The sequence below is a fragment of the Bombus huntii genome, chromosome 5, assembly GCF_024542735.1.
Source record: "Bombus huntii isolate Logan2020A chromosome 5, iyBomHunt1.1, whole genome shotgun sequence".
NCBI classification, from domain to species: Eukaryota; Metazoa; Arthropoda; class Insecta; order Hymenoptera; family Apidae; genus Bombus; species Bombus huntii.
In genome coordinates this window covers 11,007,899-11,029,837 of record NC_066242.1, presented here as the reverse complement: position 1 = coordinate 11,029,837, position 21,939 = coordinate 11,007,899, and the positions used below count along the sequence as shown (strand labels likewise).

Sequence of the window (21,939 nt, the reverse complement as noted above, 5' to 3'; positions counted from 1 at the left end):
AGGTCGTGTTGGGTGGCCAACAGTTGAAAGTGACTTGTCTTGTGTTGATGTTGCAGGTTCAAAAGCCTGGCACATGCGGCTGACCTTTGACCGGGTGCCAGGCGGCTGCAACCTTCACAGGTGCAAGCTGTGCGGCAAGGTCGTGACGCACATCAGGAACCACTACCACGTCCACTTCCCCGGCAGGTTTGAGTGTCCTCTCTGTCGTGCCACGTACACACGTAGCGACAACCTGCGCACGCACTTTAAATTCAAACACCCCGAGGCAAGAAAGATCGATCTAAACGATTTCGTGACAGGCACCTTGGCGCTTTCCGCGATGACTAACGATACCATGAACACGCTGTCCTAAAACGCGGATGGACCGTGCACGCGTCTGTATATATTTTATAAATATATATACATATATATATAAATATATATATGTAGGAATGTAGTATAGTGTAGTATCGAAGACGGATTGTCTGGGAGATATCGGGTGTGTGTTGTCAACGTTGTCATGCAGTGTTGTCAGCGTATTTAAAAAAGAATCGTTGTAAGAAAGATAGTTAATGGCGAATAGTGATTGCGTAAACATACGGAGCATCAAACGATATTGTAACAATCATACCGTTACCAAACCTACTAGCTGAATACCATTTTCCTACAAATTGGGGCCTCGTCCGGGATCAGATCGTGCTAGTATTAAATTCCGATGTGCGGTGTGATAAAAGACAATATCGTTGATCGTTGAAATTGTTGACACAGTGTAGTGTGTCGTTTGAATAATAGTGTTGCAAAAATAAAATGGCAAATATTGAAGACGAACAATTGTCAAGTGACGAAAGTCTAACGCTGAGAGAATTGAGGAATAAGTTAGCACAGATGAATTTGCCAATATCTGGTACGAGGTCAGTGTTGATTGCCAGGCAATCCATCCACGATACTACACTATACTACATTCTTACATATATAATATATAAAAATATATATACATATATATATATATATATTTACTTTATACGTACGTACTGCGCCCCGGAAGCAAGAAAACCAGAAAAAAGTAACGATGAATAATATATAAATAAATAATTTACACACGCATATATATACAAATATATATATATGTATGCATATACATGTATATATATGGGTATGGATATGCATATATATACATACATACATATATATATGTAAGAACAGAAAAAGAAGAAAATGATATACAGAGAGCGCGAGTGGCTGCGCCGACAGGGGGGTATTGTCGCACTTTAGATCATAATACGATACGGCCCTGATGTCACGGCCACACAAAGGCCGGTCTCTCTCGGCTTTTTTCTTTTTCGAACACCAAATCTTTTATAGGTTCTACGCTTAAGAAATCGACGAGATTCTCCTATCGCGCGGGAAGGGGGATTTTTTTGTAAGCACGTGGTATGTAAGATGTTTAGCGACATTTTTGGGGTGGGCTTGTCGTGTTAGTTAACAAAATCGTTCTCTGAGAAGAAAAAGCGAGCGAGCCGAGTGCCGCGCATGGCGAGTTGCGCGCGCGCTAGAATCTATTGTAAGGGGGCAGGCGAGTGCGGCGATTGGCGCGCACGCGCGGGAACGATCGGTCAGCTGGAGGAAGGGGGCACGCGCATGCGCGTGATACGCCACCGTCGCTGTCGCGGGAAACTTTTCTTCGAGGGCCGATTTTTAAGTTCGATTCGTCTCTGGCACGACACCAGCCAGGTTTTTCACGATCGATAAACGATGCGGCGATGAAAGTTCCTTCTCGATTGCTGGCGCGTTAGCCGTTTGTTGTTTGTTGTTGTTTTCTTATTGACGATCGGCGCATCGAAAGCGGAGGCAGAGGTAAAGAGAGAGCCTGAGACGAATCAAGGTTGGCGCGGGTCGCTTATTTCTATATCTCGGCTATTAGGCTCGCGGAATTCGCGTTATCCTCGGGCCGATCGGTAACGCGCGGGCGCGCATGCGCGCACACGAACGCGCCCCGTGACGCGCACACGTAAACTCGCGCCATGCCGGCTGCCGTACGAAACGATGTTTCGAACATTGTCCAAAGACCGGGCAGCTTTATTTTTTTTGTGGTAAACTAGCGCTGCGCCGATCGACGATACTAAAGAGAGTTAGCTCGGGAGAGTTCACGATTCGCGCATATATTGCTCTATATATATATATATTATAAATATTGATAATGGGAGATTTAATGGAATTACATATTATATATATATATACATTATATATATATATATATGTATATATATATAAAGTGGGAGCAAACGTGGTGCCAATTCCTCCCGTAGTTGCCGCTGCCTAGCGGCCGATACATGCCGCTCGACAGCCGGAAAAAAGAATTATGATTAATCGATTAATTAATTAATTATTAATTATTAATGCGAAATTACTGGAAGTAATTCATTCGATACGCAGGGTGAGTTGTATAGTTGTTGAAGAGTTTATAGTTGGACTTCATATTAGAGTGTAATCGTGTGTTTCATCGGCGTTTCATCGGGAATCGTTGGCAATGTATTACGCCCACGTATGTACGTGCTGGTCCAGTTCGCGGGGTTTCACCTCTGCGGGATGGAATTTACGGGGGATTCTCGGGGAGTATTTGGCACATGGATACACTTCTACACTCTCACACATAGGTACAGTCAGGAAACACGGACACATCATGTATGTACACGACGAGAGAGGCAGGCGTTTGATACACCACACGTTAATTTGCACTTACACATAATACACGCACATGTACGTCTGTAGACGTACAGCGACGGGGACAAAGACACGGAACACGCAGCCACACGACATCCTCGTGTACTTCCGGGATCACCGGAAGTACGGCGACACGCAATATTAATCGACTAACAACGAAATCTTTTAGTCCTATGCATCGTTTCTAGCGGTCTTTTGTTTTTGTTAGAGATAAGAAGAACAGGAAATGACGATGATAATGAAGACACAAAAAGAAAGAAAGAAAAGAAAAAAAAAACTAGAAGAAGACAAAGGCGCAAGAAGAAGTACGTAGTGGCGCTTTGCAGTTCTAATATGAGCTCTGAACTATAAAACGCGTTGTTTGTTACTTGAACACCTAAAAGTCTATGATATTTACAATTTAAACTGCAAACCACCGCGGGTGCAATATCGGCAGCAAATAAATAGTGGAAAATCACGCGAGACATTCCACGAATTCGGAACTTAAGTGCATAGGCGAACACAATAAGAATCTTATCTGTAATCGGATTGATTTTATAGTACTATACTATATTATTATATTATACATTATATACGTTAATACGTTATGGTTAATCGGCCGGTTACTGCGCGGTTCAAAATCCGGTAGCCGGACGGTAATGATAGTGTTATACGTTTTAAAATAACGATGTCAATTTTTATTCAAGAGGGCTGGTTACGAAATATTTCACAGCTATTAGGTTGTCCGAAAAGTTTCTTTCGTTTCATAAGGTGATAATAGATGAACAACAATTTCTGTTTTATATTATTTTATTGGATTAGGTATAATCCATTTCGTTCTATTTCTATGCGTAATTCAATAAACTAATATAAAACAAAAAAAAACATTGTGCGTCTATTATATCCTTATATAAAACGAAAGAAACTTTTCGGACAACCTAATACATCGTTACACGTTGATATTTAATTGGTTGGGGTGCAATCTTTTTGTTCTACCTTTCTTCTTTGTTTGTTTTTACGCGAGGAAATTTATATATACATATATTTACTTCCTTACACATTATAATATTATATTAACGATATAGGGGTTTTCTGAAAAGTAAGAGAAGGATTGTAAGAAGGAGAAAGATATAGCGTAGAGCCGTGTTGCGCAGACGTCCAGGCGTGGATGCGTGACGCGATCATTATACACGCGTACACGCTCGGATTCGTATTTCGCATGGATGAATGGTTAACGTTTACAGCCGACGGACGGACGGACGGACGAAAACGCATATGGATGGTACGTGTGTTTCGAAGCTTAGGAAATCGTGTAACTCGCGTCGGGTAACACGTCGACTCAGTTGAAACGTCGAATCCGCTAGCTATTCAAAGAGCCAAACTGCTACATTGTGATCAAATGATATTACCCGTCGATCTTCTCTCTTTTGCAAAAAAGGGCACTTTGCATAGTTAAGGCTACAACCGAACACGCATATACCTAAACATATATATATATATATATAGATACATAATTTAATAATATATAATATATATAATAACCAGAATATTAATATATTACGCAGATGATTAAGTATATTAATTAATATATTGGATAATTTATTTTATTTTGTTTTATCGTTTTAATGATTTTATATATGTGTTATTCACTGTTTATATATTATCACGCCAATACACAGTTATATACACGGGGACACAAACATGAAACATACATATACATACAGACGCGTATATATATATATATTATATACATATATTATAATTATATTACAATAACACGATATATGCAGAATTTATTATTTATTATTATCGGATGGGGCGGGGCGAATTTGCGTCTTGTAAACGTTAAAACTTTCGACTTTTCTTTTCTTGTCGTCTCCTCGTTTTCCTCTTTTCTCATATATCGACTTCCGTTGCGATACGACTATGAGATTCAAATCTCTGCTCGTCTTTGCGTCTATACATACTTTTTCTATTCTTCTTCTTCTTCTTCTTCTTCTTCTTCTTCTTTATATATATACCTACATTTTTTCTTTTTATCTCACACCAAATATTTATATACGATAGCCGAGTGTTCCGAGTGCTGGTCAAAGAGAAAATCCGTTAGACGATCCAAACGATATCGTATTAGAATTTAGGATTTCACAGGGAGAAAATGTAACGAAATTTTTTTCGATCCTTCCGTCCTCCATCTACATACGTCTACGACTTCGAGCTCGTCGAAATATCATTGTTTTCCGTTTCGAACGCGATCCCAGTACTACTCTGTGCGGCTCTATCTTCGTGCCAGGCGTTTGAATTATAATTACAATTGTGCAGTTTGAAAATGTTTACAAGTTTCTTAATAAATCGGTCGTCGAGATAAAACTTCAAGAGCCGAGATTGTGGAAAGTTCATGATGGACAAGTGAGTTCTCTGTAGTTTGAAATTTTATGACTCTTTTAATAGACGCCGGGGCGAGATAAAATTTTTAGGTCGCGGAGCATTCTCAGAAGAATTTTTAACGCGGCGTGATCTATTCTTTGGAATTTTATGATTCGTTCAGTGGAGGTGTAGCGAAATTTTAGCAGTGTCCGAAGTTGAAGTTGGTGGTAGAAAAAGAATGATTGTGAAATTCGCTAATTTTATTTACGTCTGCTGTGGTTATGTTAAAGAGTTCTTTCTTAACTCACATAAGTGGATTTTCGTCTGTTTGTAAAATTCTATGCTGAATTAGCGTTTCTCACTCCGAGAAAGAATGGAGCTATCTTTATATAACGGTGCGTATCGTGGAATAAAATTGTTTAAAATCACTTTCAAATAATTGAAAATCCTCCTAGGTATCTTTAAAATGGCTTGGAATTTTTATAAAAATCATCTAAATTAAAAGTGAGTCTTACTATAAGCACCTGGCGTCTAAAGAACAAGTGAAACAAAATTGTATAAAATCATTTTGAAGTAATTTCTGTGACACGCTTTATGTCTTCATCACATTCTTTGTAATTTACATACATGAAATTACGCAACGCGTAATCCCGACTACTCACTTTCCATTCGCAGTTCTTTATCTCTGAAATGCCAGGCCATTCACTCTCACGCATTCCATACGAAGATATTTATCGTTGCTTTGCTGGAGAAGTGATACGTCTAAAAAAATTGTCAACTTTGAAATGGCATCTGCAAAAATACATTCTAAAAACACGTTATTCGCTATTGTAGAGGTCACCGTTATGTCATAGTTCTTCAATGAAATTTAATCGATAGAACAGAAGAACGCTATCACAACTCACTGCAAACCATTCAACTCTTTCCTAACGATAAACAGTTTTATTACAGGTGATCGGAAACCAGAAACTATTAATTACATTATAAAGGAACGATACTATTTTCATTGCTAAACATAGTAGAGTAATTCATAATTGTTTGCTCTAAATCTTTTATTTCCCGAAGAATTTATTTTTCCTAGTTGCATTACCAACGAAACAACAATGCACTACAGTTACTCTGAAAACGAAAGATACGTTAGATAGACATTTATACTGAAAAAAACTACATAAACTATTCTCTAATTTCTCAATCCACTTGTGCAGAGTTAAGAATTGTTTTATACGATCTTCACGTGGTTCTAGAACTTCGTAGTAAATACTTAGAAACCGTGTTCGTCCTATCATGCTCGTACACCGGGAATTCGCGTGTCTGACTAGTTACGGGCATTTTCCCTGCTGTTCTCGCAGTCGATACATGTACACCTGGGCTTCATTGGCTAACTTTCACAGCAGATCGATGGGCAGCGCATGAAATTACATCTGAGTAGCATGTTAGGCTACGGTTGCACGTAATTACTAGTTAACGATGTCCGACTTTCGCGTAATATTCCGATTTTTATCCAACATCACGACCTTACAAGGCCCTTGAAGCATGAATGCAGCCGAACTACTATCGCGTCGGTGAAATTGCAGCTCGATTGCGGACGACGATCTCGTAGCACGTGTGCCGTGCAGTCTGTCGAATATTTTCTAGTAATATTGGTAGCTCGTTCGAGCTTTAAAGAAATGGAGAAAGTCGACCAACTTCGTTGTAAATTGGAAATTCAAATTGTTGAAATCGTCGATATCTTTCTATTAGCTTTCTAGTAGTTTTAGCTCTTTTTATTCGCCGAGTTTGTATTTTTATAATCGTTGAAAATCGTTAAGATCCTCAGTCGGAGTAATTTATTCAAAATAGCTTGTTAATGGCTTGTCCGGAAAATTCGCAATTTTACAAAAGAAACGCATTATTATATAATAATATGCATTTTTTAGTGGCATTCCGCCGTTCCTTGGATAGCTTTATAATCTCTTTTCCAAAAAGCTCGCTTCTGCCGACAATGGGTTCTTTGAAATAGTTCCTGCAGTCCTCTAGACTATACAATTTTTTGTCGTAGAAATGAACGTTCTGTGAAGACCGGAATGAATGATAGTCAGACGATGCTCGTGAATGGAACGGATGGGGCTGAATATTTCTTGCCCGCTTTTCTTTCCTCAATCCCGTCATATTGGAAAACAATTAAAATGTTCAGACGTTCCATTTAATATCCAATTAATCCTAATATGTATCTGAATTTAGAATTTCATTTTTCATAAGAAATACGAAGCACACAATATACAAAAGTATAAAGTATCCAAAGCATCGTACTGTTTGCAACATTTAATGGATGAAACAAATTTCTGATTATTGCAAAACTCATAGAAATACGAATTCTAAGAAACATTCGCGGTATGACATCGAATAATCCTGTTCCAGTCACGCCAAATACACAGTGGAATATTTTCGTTGTCAGAAACGTTACGATTTTTCCGAACAGTCCAATGAAATCGACAGAAACAGCAGCAAGTATTAAAATGAAGCCTAAGAAAATGTTTTAAATCGCGCTTAGCTCGAAGGGTTAATTCGAACCTGCACGAAGCAAACATTCGAGCGTGCATCGTCGTGGCACGTTCTTTTTCTCTTTATTCTTCTAAAACAGTTTTATATCATAGTTCGGGTTCGAAATAAGGACGATTAAAGCGAAGTAACCGACGAGGGGGCTAGAAAGGATTAAAATTGCTTTCCGCGCGAGTAAAAAGTTACAATTATTACGTGGCCGTGATTCGTAGCTCGAGATCCGTTTAAAAAGATCTCGCCGTGTCAAAACCTTCCGAATTTATTAAGACACCACCCGGGTCGTCCTAGATCCTCGCGAGACTCGAAATCTTCGAGCGATGATTTTCGTCGGCGAGCAATTTCTTCCGCCACACATTTCCACTTGATCATAGATTTATTCGGAAATTGAAATAATAAACGACTCGAGTGTCTGAATTAGAAATTGCCGGAAGAAATACTACGACAAGTAGTATTCGATTCTCTATTTTTCTACTTTGAATATATTCGATTAATTGGCCAGATTGCTGTGCTGTATAGAATGTCGTTTAGTACCTAACCCCAACCTAACCCTCCCTAAAACTCTACATCCCTACAAATTTCTCAAATTTACAAATTATCTCTTAATATTTTTCTAACTCTTGTCGTAAATATCTGAAAATTAATTTGTCAATGCCTTCGCAAATACATTTGCCAGACGCCTTCCTCTTTTTCATTCAGATTAATTTATTACAAAAAAAAACTAGAAGACTAAACAGATCATGTAGTGTTTTTCCTTTTTTTTTTTTCTTTTTTAGAAGCGATAACCACTTCGACACGAACGAAACGAAGTTTTCGTGTTCCCGCGACGTTCTCCAACGACTTTTATGTTTCATGTCCGCGTTGCATGGTACATTACATTTTGTCATTCGATCTCTTATCTGCACTCGTGAAATTATCTCCGATAGATCGAAAGCGAAAATAGTTGTTTCTGGAGTAGATATCTTTCTGGAGTTGCAATTTCGACGTTTAATTTTGATGAAGGCAAGATCAAGGGAACGGAGTATTACGAGGAAGTTAGTTGAAAGCTATAACTCACGTTCCTTTTGTTTAAAAAGTTTAAGAAAGTTGAAGAATTTTGAGGCTGATCACATTTTCGATTCACTTTTCCACAAAGGAATTCCTTCTTGATGCTTGACTTTCTCAAATGGAAACTTTTAATGTTGGATTCTGGTACCTCAACCGGCATTCATCAAAAGATATTAACTCACGGTTAAAACTTGGAAGATCATTCGTATTCACATTTTAAATATCTACGATCTCAATTTTCATACATTCAAAATTGGAAAGAAAATAAACAGCAGGAAAATTGTACGTTCTATTGGCAATTAAAATTCGTCGTGATCGAGCCGTTTACTTATGTTCGAAAGTTTCTAGCATTGGTATCTCACGTCTTAAACATCCAAAATCACCTCTGCTCATTCATATATATATATATTTTCATATTGAAGAAAAGTTAAAAGAAGATAAAAGAAGAGATTTATATTTCTGGCTGTCGATCGGAATAATTCCTTGATATCTTAATAATCGACGATAGGACAAAAACTTAATCGCGTAACGTTAGCCCATCAAATTCAAGCTTTAGAAGAAACTCATATTCCATACTTACGAATCTAATAAATTTCCACGAAAAAGAAGGAAAAACGGAAGAAGGAACAAGAAGAAATATATATATATATATATTTCTAGCTACCACGGCCGGAATGACTTGCAGCAATATGTCTTTCTCTTTGGTATCTTAATAATCGACGATAGCGCGAGATTTAATATGCGATATTTGCTCATCGAATTCAAATTCCGGAAAGATAACGTTTCACGTATTCCAATCTGATAAATTCCACGAGTAACAAAACTAAAAAAAAAAAAAAAAAAAAGTGGATGGAAATTGTATTTCCGGCAACCAATCAGAGACTTCGAAAATCAGGTTATCATGTCAAATTGGTCATTCTTGAAACGCTTCACGAAATGCACTCGCAGAGAGTGGTTTAGAGGAATTAGTCGTCCGCGTCACGGATTCATCCGGCGGATAATTTCACGGTGCGACGGACGCGTGTCGTCGTGGCTGGACGGGCTTTTTATTACAAGAACCGCACCGTCGACGCGATGCGATGTATAATTAGTCCCGCGACCATGCGTATCGATCGCAACTCGCTCTTCACGTTGTCGTTCCCTTTTTGAATTTCGTGTTGATACGGCTGCACATGTTCGCCGGTTCTCGAGCGCTGCCAATTCCGGAATTGTTGGCGCGCGCAGTTTATCAAAAACGGATGCGACCATCTATCGCGTCCAAATAACTACACACACACATACATATTCTATTAACAAGGTACAGGGTGATTCGTGATACGACCGGAAAGAACGTGACCTCCCTGTAAAAATAAGATTTTGTAACGTTGTGTAAGAATAAAATTGTTTCTTAGGAGTCGTCGAGAGATTAAAAAGAAAAAAAAAAAAAAAGAAATTGAGGTCGGTAATTTCTTCGAAGTTTTTCCAAACTGAGTCCAAGTTGACACTTTGTTGCTTTCTCGATTTCATTATATAAATAAGATATCGATGCTTTGTTTTATGATTCATCTCGTAGCTGTACCGGATAAAGCGCACCAGTTTTACTTTCAAATCAATGCAACTACGTAAAATCAGTCGGATACACGTGTAACTTGGAATGCGTTTGTCCTAAAGATTTTCAATTTCACGCGCTGCCAAAGAGATTTGCGAATTCGAAGTTCCGGTGCATGTGTGTTTCGCCTATGTTCAAATTTAGTTTCCTGAAAAACGACGGCCTATACGAACAGATCTTGTCCTATATCCTTATTCCCAATTTATTCGGAAATCAAATTAATTTTCAATAATTCTAACGATATTCCGGTGCACGCGTACTCTACGAATTCCTAAATTCAATCTTCTCAAAAACTGCCATACGGAACGACCTTATTCTACATTCTCCACTTCCATACTTTTACATGGCCAACTAGATCCTTTGCCGTTGCACTGTAATCCCAAACTCGCGGCTCTGCATCGTACGACACTACACAAATATTAGTATTTTTGGTATAACATCGTACAGAATATTGGGACTATTACCTACAAATCTGACTGTATAATAGACGACTGACTGACCATAAGTCGGTTAAATTCTCCGTGCGATCGAACGAAATTCTATCGATAGAAAGAAAAAAAGAAAAAGAAAAGGAGATCTGTGGGAACAGTGGAGAATTATTGATTGTTTCATTAACGGTGCATGCACACACAATGGCTCGCTGTAGAATAGAGATCGCGGTGAGAAAGTTTTTCGGCGAGAGATCGATGCACTTGGTGGCTAGAACGCGTGAGTTAAACGGTACTTTGGCCGATCCTTGAGCCAGCCACAGGAAAACGCGGCGGGGGGTCGTTAGCAACCGTCCAGACGAGCATCGTCGAGCAGCCAGGCCTTTTCCGTTTGCACGAGCACACGGTGTGTGCCTGTCGTACCGTGGCAGTTCTGTTGTTACGCACTCGCGGCCCTATTTCTTCTTCGCGCGCGCTCCTCTCAGCGCCAGGGGTTGAGAGGCGTACACGCTCGACTTAGAGAAGCGTAAACGCCGACGTTGAACATTCAACGGCAGGAGAAAACGATCAAACGAGCATCGATCGCAGTTTCTTTTCTCGCTGGTTAATCTCTCCACTCACATTGGTTTATTGTATTTCTCGTTTCTTTTATTTTCCTTCTGTTTCCTTCTTTTTTCCTTGGTTGATTTTTTAGGAGAGGACTATCGTGTTTTCGTAAGGGTTGGAGGTCGTCCACTGTTTGATTAAAAGCTTTCATTTCCGAATTATTCGACCCTCAGTGGGCAAACTCAGTGGGTCGTTGGCGACGCGAACGAAATTTCATCTCTGAATTTCTCTCGAACGAATTTTCGGTTTCATCGGGAAAACGGCCAAATGTTTGACTCGACTGACTTTTACGTTTTACGAAGCGTAGAATAGGAAACAAATTAGCTTGTTTCCTATTCAATGACGAGCATGGGTAATTGGTGCAAGTGTGTCGATATTTAGAAACGTGTAAGAATCTTTTACAAATGGAATATAACTTACTTGTGATTCTGCGATTAGCTTCTAACGAAAACGACGTTTTACTTGGTAATTGTAAATGTGTAGCTAATACGATTATACTGAGAACCAGTGGGCTAAATTGGAAATGCTTTATGTACTGCCTTATGATTTGCAGGGTAATTACTCTAGAGTATTAATGAAGGCTCGTCAAACGAGATTAAATCGATCGAACAAAATGTCGAGAAGGTTAATTGTAAATAGGCTGGTTCTAACTGGCGATTAACTTCGTCTGTAGGTTCGTAGGTACTGATTAAAAGTTACTATGTAATAGAATACGGCTTTGGCTTAATATATCGTATTCCCGTATTCTTGGTATGGTAATTTGGTAATCAAATGTGGGTCAAGATATTTCACAAATTTACACGTTCTTTAATCTACGTCGTGTTTAATAAATATAGTCGATAATTAAATTAGGAGTATCGTTCGAACATAGTCATATTGACAAAAACGATTTAATGGACTCAAGAAAATATCACGAAGGAATAACGTCGAAGCAATAAATTCTCAAACAAAGCGTTTTGAATGAAATCATTAATTCGTATATTCGATCAGTTCTCATTCACCTTCGCCAATTTGTCAACTTTTTACTGAAAAATGCAATTTTACGTGAGCTTCCTCTTAACGTAACACGGACTTTGAAGAGGTGTCACACTGTCATGCGTCAGAAAGATATTTCTTTTATTTCGATCGCTTGTACCGCCAACAATTTTCTTCTCTTCTTCCATTCTTGATCTCCGTTTGCTCCCCGCTTCGTTCTCCGCATACATTTATCTCACTTTGAACCTTATTTTTCTCCTTATCGAACTCGGTCAGCTCGAACAAGAGAAAATTGTCCTGAATTTATGCCAAACTTCCGCAATATGCGTTCTACTTCATCGTGGCAGATAGCTGTATGTATATGGGATGTTGTAAAAAATGACGTCGAAATGTTTTTTTAATTACGCGTTCGACATTTTCGATACCGAGATATGGTAAAGAAGAAATTTGTAAATTAATTGAATTAAAACAATCGAGGAATGAAATAATTCTTAATATTTGATAGTTGCTTGTAAAAGGAAAAAGAAAATATTTAGATCGAGTATTTAAATATTCGCGGATCAAATGCATGGTAAATAGGAAATTGAAGTTTCTTTAACTGTAACGATATTTATTTTGGAATGATGTTCTCTGAAAATATAGGAAGCAGAAATTACAAACCATATTGTTATTAGAAACCTTTCATTTACGAAAACCTTCACACGAAACTTCACGAATAAACTTGAAATTCTTCTTGTTACAAATCTTATTAAATTTCGTGGCTATCGTAGACGTACAAATTGCAAATCAGCTTAACATTCTCACCATTCTATAATCTCTATAAACGTCTAATTACATGAAACTGAATCATCATTGAAACTTACCGGACCAGACACGATGTAACGAATGTCATTCCGTTCACTCGATCAAATTTTTATCAAATATCCACGTAGAAAAATAATAAATTACCAAAGGACCCACGCGTGAAGAATAAAAGTTGGAGAATTACGAAGCTATAAAGGGTAGAAAGCGAAAAGCATAGCTTATTTCGAAGACAACCCCTATGCGTACAGCGTTTTATACGTACACACACACACACATACACACACGCATGCACGCACAGGGTTAGAGAAATATTTCCAAAGGTATTTGCGGAGATCGACGGACAGGGCTGCTCGTTACGCCTTTAGTATTCGATCGCTATGCGAACCATTCGAAGAGCGACGCGTATTTCGAGCTGACGGGACGAAAAACAAGGAGGGGATGGAGAATGGCGCCAGGAACATGCTGCATAAGGATCTCGATGCGGCATTATCGTGAGTCGAAGCATTGACGAGATCGATGAAAATTATCATCTCGATGTCGATTTATCTTTCGACGTCAAACGTCTTCTATAATTTCCATGAATCTATTTTAACATCGAATTTTTCAGGACAGAGAGGTTATCGTTGGTGGTAATATTTCATCGATGAGGATAATAAAAATTGTCCTGTTTGTCTGTTCGAACGAAGAAATTCTTCGTCTCTTCCATCTTGTGTTAATTTTAACAGCAAATGTTTCTTCATCTACGGCCAAGAATTATTATCAGTTGCTATTAGTAAGCTTTTTATTTGTACGTGAACGTAAAAAAAAAAACAGATTCTTCGTCTTTTGTAATTGTCATCAATCCTTTAAGAATCCTCTATTAGAATAACATTGTTGTTTACGTGGCTTCTTTAGAAGAAATATAGGAATTAAACATTGCGATGAGTACATCGATTAGTAGCAATGCAATAGTACGGTAGTAGGAATTCGATAGTAAATTAATAATCGATTGAAACAAGGCCTACGAGATATATACATATAGGGTATCTGCGAGCAGAGGATCACAGAGAATCTGTAAATCTTCTTCAAGAATAGTCCACGTTTTAACAGAGTTTTGACAATTTTTTCGCGTGCGTTCTTGACGTCGAGCGGCAATTATCTACTTCACACGCCTAATTCGAGCTTTAATTCTCGTAACGGACTTTCGAGTTAACAAATACAGACTGGCTGAACATCGTTTAAACGACGTCAACCCCACTAATTGCGACACAAAAAACTTAGCTATCTCGTCGATGAAATATCTTGAATCACATCCTCGTGTTCCTACCTACTTTGGACGTTCCACTCTATTTTATTTCGTTTCTTTCTTTCCAGAAGGGAGTTAATAACGCTTTGATAGAAGTTTGCCGCGTTCTTCGGCGAAAAACCTTTGTTCGATAGTCAGGAGTGGAGGAGGACGGAAGGGGGGAGTTCTATAGTAGTTGCGATCGCAAGAATCGAGTTTCCTTTTGCCAGTAAGTTTCATCGTGGATACGGTTTCTTTCTCGCCGCGATTTTTGGCACTCATTCGTTCGCAGTCGGTATCTGACTGGGCAAGGTTTGACCAGGAAAAACGAAATCAGACGCATACTCTCACATACATTCACACGTAGTATACGTAATCGTACACATACCGAGAAGTTCATCTATCAGATGAGAGAGACCAGAAAACATATCCGTACGAAGTTATTTCTATGGAACGCGTAGAAAACACACGGGAACATGACGTACGTACATGTATCGACTAGTCGAAAGAGAGAAGGATGAATCGGGGTGAAAGAGGCGCGAAAGGGGAAAGAAATACTCGGCACACATTGAATCCACAAAATATCGAATTAATCCGGTCTGACGGCCTCTGTCCCAGATACGTTGGTCACGGATCATCTGGCTGTTATATCGGAACTTTTATTAATTAAACGGAAATCTCTACTATGTACTATTATTACTATCGACTACACTACTACTATTATTACTACCGCTATTACTACTATTACTATTACTACTACCATTACTACTACTATTGCTACTACTACTGCTGCTGCTAATACTATTACTACTACTACTACTACTACTACTATTACTACTATTACTACTACTACTGCTACTATTACATAATAGGTATTTATATATTTACAATTGCGTGGTGTGGAGTGGAACATTGTGATATAATAGATTGGTGCTAACACCTTATTGAAATTGAAGATGAATTTAAAGAAATGAAACAAAAGAGAAAAAAAAAACGACAAAAAAAAATGAAGATGAAGAAATCGTGCAATATTTGCGAGAATAGGGGAAAAATGCGGGCCGAGGCAGCTGTCACTGGCCGAAACGCGCGTTAAGTTTTCCGTGGTGTTAAAACCGTGACGAGGAGAATGGAGCGAGGCACAAGACGAATGAAAATCACGTTTCCGTTCACTTTTCCAAGCCGTCGCGTCGCGACAAAACGCACCGGTCGATCCCGTTCGCGCAAATTCTTCCGACGTCTGACAGAAGAAAGTGAAAAAAAAAAAAAAAGAAAAAAAGAAAGAAATACGGTTGTTCGCCAAAACGGAACCGGATCGTCGTATCGTTTTGTTCGTCTGTGAAATCGGGGATCTCTTTGTCCAATCGCTTCTTTCCACGCTTCGTTTTCCCTTTTTCCTTCGAGCACTCGTTATCTCTATCTTGATATCTTGATATTTTTCATATGGAATTCGTCTGACTCAGTCAACATTACTCCAAGTTAAAAAGGGTTTAGTCGGAGGATTTGTTAATGCGAAAAATATATTACGAAATATTTCGATTTTTATTGCAAATGTTTCCACGAGGTTGGTTTTTTAAGCTTCGATCAGTTAAAATGTAGAAGATGTCACTTATTATTCGTTAAATGGTCCAACTTTTAATTGATCAGTGGATCTAACGCTTAATGTTCGCTATTGGCATTGTGGCGTACGTTAAAACGTAATTTTATCGATATTTAACGTTAACTCTGTCTTTTGTATAATCAGATGTAACCTTGTAATTACATCTCCAAAGGTGTTGACAGTTTAAAACAAATTTAGCGATTTCGACATACAGTAACGAACAAGGGTGCTAAAGGTTATTGCAATTGTTTTAATCACTTGAATGCCAAATTTGCGCAATTAATCTGCCTTGTTGTAACGTAGAATTACGCTGATCGTAACTAGGATAAAAGTTCATAATTCGATCAGAGCAAGTTCGTGAGAAATGAAGATAATTAAATCCAAGTGGTATAGTTCAATTGATTTTCGCGTTAAAAGTACATCGTTTTACAAGCGAGTAATCGATATCCGACGAATGTAGCCATTCAGAAATCATTTCACATTTAAAATCAATTAACATTTTTCACGATGACTCTTAGAATCTCGGGACCAACTTCGATTTTCGTTACTGTGTCCTCGAAATTGCTGGGAACAGCGACATTGGCCAGAAAAATTGGCACGTGTAAGCAACGCGATACGGCGTGATCCATTCGATCGAGTGGCACTCGAAGAATCAAGTGCGATCGAAGCGCGATAGGGGGAAATTTGACAGACGAATTCGTTGCTTTAATCGTAGGATAAAAAGAGGCAAGAGAAAGTAGAGGGAGAAAGGGAAAACGAAGAGGTGAGACGAGGGTGCGAGAAAGAAGTCGACGAACGCGCGACGAGAAGAAAAGAAACTATGGCTGTGCAAGTGAATATTATGAGTGTAGTTACATAGGTGTAGGTGTTACCTAGGGTCTAGGCTTAGCTGATCATAGGATAAGGAGCACGTTTATGGCGTTTTGTTTTCAGCTCGGCGAGCGACAGCTGCCCGTTTCGCCCTTGTACATTACCGAACTAAATAACAAAAAAAAAAGTACTATTATTAATATCTCTTTATATTGTATATTAATATATACAAAGTACGAATTAATCATGGATATATATGTATATACACACACGGTATATGTATATATCTATCTTCGTATGAATATAAATATAAATATATATATATATATATACATTTTGTTATTTTTCTCGGGGGATAATATATATATATATATATTAAAAAAAAAAGATACTGTAATAATTGTAAATCGTGCGCGCGCGGAAATCGTGATTCTCCACGCGCGTACTAACTGAGCGTGTTCTACTCGTCATTCGAAAGGAAAGAAAGAAAAGAAAAAACGAACAAAAAAAAAGGAAACAAAAGAGTACTAATAATGGTAATAGGTAAAAATAATAATAATAATAATAATAATAATAATAATAATAAAAGGAAAAACGACGGCAATTGTGAAAAAGAGGGGAAAATAAGAAGAGAAACTTAAGATTAACAAGTGAGAGAAGAAAAAGAATTGACGCGACTGTCAGACTGAAAGTTGTGATTTTGCATGGCAAGTGTATATATAGGGAAAGAGGAAACCAGAAAAAAGGGGAGGGGGGAAATAAAAACCTCTGTGTATGTAGATTCAATGGTATAGGTGAGAAAGGCGAGAAGGGTTTAAAGGATAGAAGAAAAATGAAAATGAAGAATTCGTTAAACCGTTGCATTTTCGCGTGTGTGAGAATGAACCAGAAAAAGAGCAATGTGCGAACGAGAGAGAGAGAGAGAGAGAGAATATGCGTATGAAAGAGTAACAAACGATGAGTGAATATACACTAGTATGCATGTCAGACAAAAGAAGAAGGAACCAAATCGACGCGATATGTCCTTCCTTTACCCCCATACCCTCACCTTCATCCCCTGGAATCCTGGAAATAATAAGAAAGCATCTCGCTTCCCTTTCGTTCTTTTTCACTTTCGTTACGTGGAGCTCCTCCAGCACCATCTCGCTTCTTTCTCTTCCTTTTTTCTTCCGTTCCTTCGTTTATACTTCGTTGCGACACTCTACATGCACAGACACACAATACAAAACGTGAAAATCGGAACAGAGAGAGTCGAACCTAGCTAGACGAAAGTGTTGTATACACATATCTGATCGAACGACCGATAGTCGGTCACTATGAGAACCTTCTGTGTCTCATCGTCAATCGGACAACGTCGACCACACGAAGGACGCGTCGATGACGAGGGAACGAGGCCAGTCGGATCATCCAGCTGCTGTCTGTCTGTCTTTCCATTCGCATTGAAGGCGCGTCCTGCATCACGTTAAAGGTTAGCGTTGGTCGTTAGCGATCGTCTTCGACATTGTCACGATTAAAGGTGGAACTACCCCTGCAAGCGTTAAACGTTGCATCTAGATGCTTTCGTTCGTTACAGCTGTTTACACGATATCGTTCGCGCAAGGAATTTTCATCGGTGCGAGATGTTCGTATTGTAATACGTCGAGGAAACATTGGTCTAAAATTGGTATCGGTCTTCAACAACCGTGTTCGATTTGCGTTAAGCCACGGTTACAGTGGATCTACGTTCTGACGGGTGGAACACTCGATAGTCGCGAGAAGACGCATCCACTGTAGCCTTAGACACGCACACGACTGACGCTTATAGGGAACACCTTAAGGTCGTTTATTGACGAGGAAGAAGACGCTCGGAGAACCTGTCGCGTGTAAGATGGTCGATGAGCACAAAAGGTTCGTAAGAAACGTGGCACGCTATGGTCTCCGTCGTTCTGGTTTAAGATCGGACGAATCATTGGGTATCAGTTACATTTTCGGCTCCGACAAACGTACAATAGGCGCACTATCGACGAGAAGAATAGAAAAAAAGAAACGTTGAAAGAAAGAAAAAAAAAAGAACAAAATCGCAAAAAAATGGAAACAATAAAAACGATTGAAGGAAATCGTGCACGAAAAGAAAATAAAAAAAAAATAAAAAAACAAGAGGAATACACGGAAAGAAATCGAGCAAGCGAAAAACTAACCGCAGACCATGCCGATACAAACGAGGACTAACGATCATAGGGCGTAATTGATTTTATTACCGAGAAGACAAACGTGAGAGAAAAAAAGTAAAATAATTAATAATAATGGGAAAAAAGATGATTATTCTTACTACTTCTTATTGTTACTACGATTATATTCTTATTCTTATGGTTATTCTAACATTGCAAGTGTTATGTTACGATTGCAATTATTATATACACCTTTAATTATTATATAGTGTATAGATAATATATGGATGATGAGGATAAATGAAGCAAACATTACAAAAATTTGCAAAAAAAAATCCAACAAAAAAACTATGGAGAATTAATCACATGTGCATTTAATGTATTTCATACTAATTTTTTGATTAAACATAATTGTGTGTTAACCGAGCCGTCTATCTTTCTTTTTTCTTCCAGATCATTGTTCTTCTCCCTGCCCGTTAACGTCCGTACGCTACTCGACGTCGAACGAACTTACGTACACGTAATCGGACGTTATCCCGCCCATAAGTCAAACATTTGCTAATCTTAAATGTGAAATTTATTAAAATTAGATTTACAGCGAGAGTCTTAAAATTCCTATATAACACGCAGCATTGACCCACACAAAAAGGAAAATAATTCAAGATACTCTATATCGATAAAATTCGCAATCAATCCAAACGTGTATATGAAAGTTGCAAGATATTCGCAGCAATTATACAGTGTGGTTGGTAATTGGTGGTACAAGCGGAAAGGGGGTGATTCTACGCGAAAAAACAAGTCGAAAATATAGAATACAAATTTTTCGTTTGAGGTTTTGTTTTCAAGAAAATCGACTTTGAATTTTCGCTCGGTACGCGTGCGGTACGTTATGACGGATCTCACTGTAGATCGTTGTCACTGTGAAAAAATTTAAATAAAATTTGTATTCTATATTTTCGACTTCTTTTTTCGCGTAGAATCACCCCCTTTCCGCTTGTACCACCAGTTACCAACCACCCTGTATATTCAATAAGAAATTAATTCTCGTAAAGGGTTAAACGTATAATAAACGTTAAAGGTAATCCCAAAGTGAATATCGGATTCTTTATAAAATACAACGAATGCTTGTTTAAATATCTTCGTAAACTTCGCGAAATATATATTTGCACTAAATACCTTGCAACTTCTACATACATTTTCAAATTTCTCTCAAACTTTAACGATACAATCGTGATAGTCGAGTCTCGTTACGGTGCTAATGATATTTTTGAATGTATCGTTCGCGTTGTTTCACCTAACAGTTCAAACTGTGAACACACTGTGTCTATAATAAGATCAATAATGCAAAACTTGGGTTCCAGTCAACCGAGAAACGATTGTCGATCATCGTACGGAGGTTAACGCAGTCGCAAGTGGGGCAAGTTTAGCGTGCGAATGCGATCATCGAGCGTCCGAATCATCGTAATTTCTGCCAGCTGTGATACCTGGTTTTAACCAGGGCACGCGTCTCTAGGGACGGTCGACAGCAACAGTTTCATTTCGTTTGAAGCGTTTCGTTTCAGATCACTGTATGTGTCGATCGTCAGTTTCAGGCAGAGGCGTCGCGACGCTGTTTGCCGTACCCGTGTCTCTGCCGATACATCCGGCTGCTGTCGTCGGATCCGGCGGTCGGACGTATCGCTGTTGGAAAAACTAAACTATCGGGGCCGCGTTCAAACGTCCGATAATTCGCCCGGGCCGGATCCACTTTCCACCATTTCTGACGATCCTCGCGTCCCATCGTTGTCACGCTGATCAATTTTCCTTCGTCCACCGACTCCGCGTGCATCGCTTCAGTTTTATTTTCCCTGCCGCTCCAACGCTCGCTGGCTTGTTATCCGCGACGAAACAAAGCGACAGTTTTGTGATTCCTGGCTTTGGAACGAGTGGAGAGGATTCCTTGTTAACCGAGAGTCAGGTTTATCGTTTCTTTTATTGGTATTTGAAATACAGGGCGATGTTATGGAGTTTGTATCTCTGGTGTTAGCTGATAAGAAGCATAATCGTCTGATAAGAAGCATAATTGTCTGATAAGAAGCATAATTGTCTCGAGGGTTAATGGTATGGATTTGGTGTAATCGCAAGACTGTTTAGAGGAGAAAAAAAGTTTAAGGTATACAAATGTAATCGCAGATTACTATAGGTATTTGTAGATTAACGTAAGTTACAGCTTGTAAAAATAATTACTTTTCACTGATATTGATATTTAATCTTTTTTTAACGTATGTTTAACTGCTGTTTAATTTCATTCTAATCGCAAAATTGCTATCTATATTGAAATATGATGTTCGGCTCTAAAGATGGAAATTTCTATATCAAGTTGTACACTTATGTATAATTAACGATTATTCAATTAGGATGAACTGAACTGTGTGATAATTTGCTCATGAAAGTAAGTTCTTATCGTCAAATCATCTTCCAACACAAAATTACACCTATAATTCGTAAAAAAGTTGAGTTAAAATTACATTAAGAAATTAAAAAATTGAACAATCAATAACAAAAGGAATAAGAGAAACGTTGTCGCTAAAATACTTCACAGAAGGTCCTCGCGCAACCATCCAGAAAATCGAGACAAATCGTCGATACAAGTTACATTTGCATTTCGTTTCCTGACAGCAACGCAACAAGTCCCCGCTGCCGATTCAAAGACGTCGAGAGCGTCGAAGTAGAACGAGTGACAGAGAAAGACCATTTCTCTTTCGTTCTTTCACGTTGATACTTCCGATCTGTATCCTGAAAGCCGTGAAAAGGTGTTCTTGCGTTCAACGCGAAAGGCATTTTGTCCCGCTTGAATTATTAATTCAATTCCACAGCGAATCGATGCATGACCTTTCCAAAACTTCACACGCGTGGTAACATTCCTATGAATAGTTCGTGTGTGTATGTGTGTGTGTGTGTTTTTTTTTTATTTTTTTTGTTTGAGAGTGTTTGTATAGATCCTGTGCTAAGCTACGTGGCAAAAGATTGTATTTTAACATGTTTAGTGTCTGTAGGATTTTGTATCGATATCCATCTATTATATTATGTCATCCTGCAGGATTTTATGTTTATGC

The 21,939-nt window shown here is 38.5% G+C and overlaps 1 protein-coding gene across 4 annotated transcripts in view; it reads left to right on the top strand.

The window, feature by feature from the left end:
* Positions 1-21,939, top strand: part of LOC126866148 (sex determination protein fruitless) — a 90,780-nt gene that overhangs the window by 45,215 nt on the left and 23,626 nt on the right. For 2 of the 4 annotated variants that reach the window (XM_050619361.1, XM_050619362.1), the window contains one exon: positions 57-19,266. The exons of the other annotated variants lie outside the window; for them this stretch is intronic. In XM_050619361.1, the coding sequence (XP_050475318.1) occupies positions 57-352 (296 nt within the window). In that variant the 3' untranslated portion in view covers positions 353-19,266. Of the gene's footprint in view, positions 1-56; positions 19,267-21,939 lie in introns of those variants that run through there. 4 annotated transcript variants of the gene reach the window in all.